Source organism: Salvelinus sp. IW2-2015, unplaced genomic scaffold (assembly GCF_002910315.2).
Source record: "Salvelinus sp. IW2-2015 unplaced genomic scaffold, ASM291031v2 Un_scaffold5134, whole genome shotgun sequence".
Classification (NCBI taxonomy): domain Eukaryota; kingdom Metazoa; phylum Chordata; class Actinopteri; order Salmoniformes; family Salmonidae; genus Salvelinus; species Salvelinus sp. IW2-2015.
Window position 1 is genome coordinate 39,143 of NW_019946400.1, and position 3,772 is coordinate 42,914.

At 44.4% G+C, this 3,772-nt stretch overlaps 1 protein-coding gene across 1 annotated transcript; it reads left to right on the plus strand.

Annotated features, from left to right (window-relative positions):
• Nucleotides 1-2,962, plus strand: LOC112077998 (unconventional myosin-IXAb-like). The gene is made up of 3 exons (XM_024144370.1): nucleotides 1-155; nucleotides 763-889; nucleotides 2,735-2,962. Exons 1-3 carry the CDS (start codon nucleotides 16-18, stop codon nucleotides 2,960-2,962), a joined length of 495 nt encoding a protein of 164 aa, XP_024000138.1. The 5' UTR covers nucleotides 1-15.
• The last annotated feature ends 810 nt before the right edge of the window (nucleotides 2,963-3,772 follow it).

A 3,772-nucleotide genomic window follows, 5' to 3' on the forward strand; every position in this document is an offset into this window, starting at 1 on the left:
CCAAAATGGGGCCATATGGACACTAAACACCTGGTCTCCTGTCATTGGCCCATGCAGGACTGCTTCACAGTGGAAGGGGAGGACCTGAAGCACGACTTTGAGAGACTGCAGCTGGCCATGGAGATGGTGGGATTCCTGCCAGCCACGCGCAAACAGTGAGTACACACACACACACTAAATTTCACCGCTCGTACGCACACTGACACATACACTGAAATTACAAAGACAGGCCAAGGAATCATAGTCACAGGTAAATTACCAGGATACGCTGTCCAAAAGCTCTAACCAGTTTCTGTATTGAAACAGCCATGTTTCTGTAACGAGCCGATTCTGTGTGAAACAAGCCAGGTTTCTGTAACGAGCCAGTTTCTGTGTAGAAACGAGCCAGGTTTCTGTGTAGAAACGAGCCATGTTTCTGTGTTGTAACGAGCAGGTTTCTGTGTTGAAACGAGCCAGGTTTCTGAAACGAGCCAGGTTTCTGTGTTGAAACGAGCCAGGTTTCTGTAACGAGCCAGGTTTCTGTGGTGAAACAAGCCAGGTTTCTGTAACGAGCCAGGTTTCTGTGGTGAAACGAGCCAGGTTTCTGTGTTGAAACAAGCCAGGTTTCTGTAACGAGCCAGGTTCTGTGTGTGAAACGAGACAGGTTTCTGTGTTGAAACGAGACAGGTTTCTGTGGTGAAACAAGCCAGGTTTCTGTGTTGAAACGAGACAGGTTTCTGTAACGAGCCAGGTTTCTGAAACAAGCTTGTTTCTGTCCCACAGGATCTTTTCTCTGTTGTCGGCCATTCTTCACCTGGGGAACATCCGCTACAAGAAGAAGACCTACCGAGATGACTCCATTGACATCTGCAATCCAGAAGTCCTACCTACTGTCTCAGAACTGTTAGAGGTAAGCCTGTTACTGTCCAGAACTGTTAGAGGTAAGCCTGTTACTGTCCAGAACTGTTAGAGGTAAGCCTGTTACTGTCCAGAACTGTAGAGTAAGCCTGTTACTGTCAAACGTTAGAGGTAAGCCTGTTACTGTCCAGAACTGTTAGAGGTAAGCCTGTTACTGTCCAGAACTGTTAGAGTAAGACTGTTACTGTCCAGAACTGTTAGAGGTAAGCTGTTACTGTCCAGAACTGTTAGAGGTAAGACTGTTACTGTCCAGAACTGTTAGAGGTAAGACTGTTACTGTCCAGAACTGTTAGAGGTAAGACTGTTACTGTCCAGAACTGTTAGAGGTAAGCTGTTACTGTCCAAACTGTTAGAGGTAAGACTGTTACTGTCCAGAACTGTTAGAGGTAAGCTGTTACTGTCTAGAACTGTTAGAGGTAAGCCTGTTACTGTTGAAATTATTCCGTATTATGTTTACATTTGACATGTTAGTAATTTAGCAGATTCTTATCCAGATCCACTTACAGTTAATGCATTCATGTTAAGATGGCTCGGTGAGAAACCACATATCACAGCCGTAGTCCATTTCTTCTCAATAAAGGAGCTATAACCAAGTCGGTGCTAGTAAGAAAATACACGTGTGAGCTAAAGTTCAAGAAAGGCAAGGCTTTATATAATTGTATTTTTTATTTTCTTGTTTTATAATGGATACAACAGAAGTTAATTGAATGAGACCTACGTAGTGTGGAAATCTATTCCTCAAATGTGTTCCCATCCACACAAGCACTTTGTTTCTCAGAGTCGGGATGTTTTCAGATGCATTTGCAGTGACATACTGTACTGTGCGCAAGGTTTTCAGTACCAAGCCACTCGGTGGAAAATGCAATTCCTCGTCAGGAATTTGGTTTGCATGCAGCGTGTAATTACATAATTTCTAATTCTGTCATCCGTCTACAAATATTCTGTAGGCACAACACTATTTCTCTCTCTCTGCCTCAGTTTATGAATGATCGTTTTTCCAGTGGACATGTGATGCCAAGGACAGAAGTCAGGCCTTATAAGGGCAGATGTATTTTCAGAATAGTGATCCAACCATCGTTGAGTTTGCAGGAAAGCAACAGGAGCAGCTAGTGGCTAAGGAACATGGCTTGTGCTCATGTGGAAGAACATGTGTTCCCCAAATGGGTCAGTCAAGCATCTTACAGAAAATGGAAATCCAATTTAAAATAATGTTCATATTAGAGAAATTAGATATGTAATGATTTTTACAGCTTACTTGTGATTTAAAATATGAGATGGTTTGTAATCAGTATTTAAGTACCTTCAGATAAAGTGTTGCTGTGATTCCTCCACTAGGGTTGCACAATTCCTGGAACTTTCAGTAAATTCCCTGGCTTTCCCGATATCCCTTTTTGGAAGATTCCTGGGAATGAGGAGGGAATAAAGCAGGAAATCCAGAATCCTACAACCAGGTTTTCCGTTAAACCAGGGAATTTATTGAACGTTCCAGGAATTTTGCAACCCTAGTTGGGACATAGTCTACATCCAAGAGAATGCACTGTGCTGGGACATGGCCTACACTCTGCCTCTTCTCCCCTCTAGTTACAGGATGGTAATTGGATAGTACCGGCCGCTGGCCCTCTTGTGTCAGTAACTAGGAATAAGTCTTTCTCATGACCGTGAGTGCCCGCCCCACTAAACATAGCAGGGCACATATCCACCCTCATTACCGAAACATTTGTCTGAATGAAAGCTGTTGTAGGGCTTGGTGTGTGTACAGAAGAAGAATGGGCTTTGTGTTTCTGAAACAGAAATTGCTTTCAACTGTGAAATGAATTGTGGTCTCTTTTCTGTACAGGTCAAGGAGGAGATGCTATTTGAAGCCCTGACGACGAGGAAGACCATGACAGTGGGAGAGAGGCTGATCGTGCCCTACAAACTGGCTGAGGTGAGACCAAGTCAACAGCACAAACCTGAAACTCATCCCAAACATTCTCAACCCTTATTGCAACGAAGAGGCACGGTCAAATACTCCACCTTACCTCAAGACGTACCATTCYTCAACCCAATYGCAAAGTATTCTTGACAATTTGATCATCAAGACATATTGCATTATTCTGCATTGGTAAATGCTAAGGAATAGTAGGCACCCTGCCTATCTAAATAACGATATAGGGGAAACACTGGGTCCCAGTCCCAGGGCAGGCTGTGAAGGAGCTGGAGTCAGAGCTGGTCTGTTTGTCAGTCTCTGTCGTCTGTCTGTCTGTTTGAGTCTGTCGGGCTGTCTGTCTGGTTGGGTGTGGATAGTTGAGGGATCAGATTGATGTCTACAGTGGGGTAGGCCATAGCGGATGTCAGGGCCGTTAAAAGAGGTCTGCTCTGCAGGGCCAGCGGAACTCACAGCTACACACACGCACGCGCACGCACATGCATACATACACCACGTCTATAATTTTCACCTTGGAAACACTGAGTAGGGAGTGGGAAGTGGCTGTGTGTAGAGCTGTTAGTTCCACTGGCCCTACCGAGCAGACCCCCTTTAATGGGAGTGTGCTTGTAACCATGCAAACACCTAGATATGGTTTTAAGTTCACCAAAAAAGTATCCTTGAAATGTGCATCCRCATTGCAAGTCAGCCTTACACCAAGCTACTGGAGAAAGACTGCCACAGCTCTCCTTCCAATAGCACAAGTTCCTTTTCCTCAACGCTAGTCCACAAAGGCTGCAGCATCAGAGAGCTGCTTAGTTTGTTTACAGAAACCAGAGAGGGATCCTCTGAAAACAAACACACGCCACGGCCATGTAATGCAGACAAGACTCAGCTGAAAGACTGACCAACAAGCTCACAAAGTGGAAATCAAAGGCCTCTTCTTTTAAGTGTAATTCTAAAGTATAA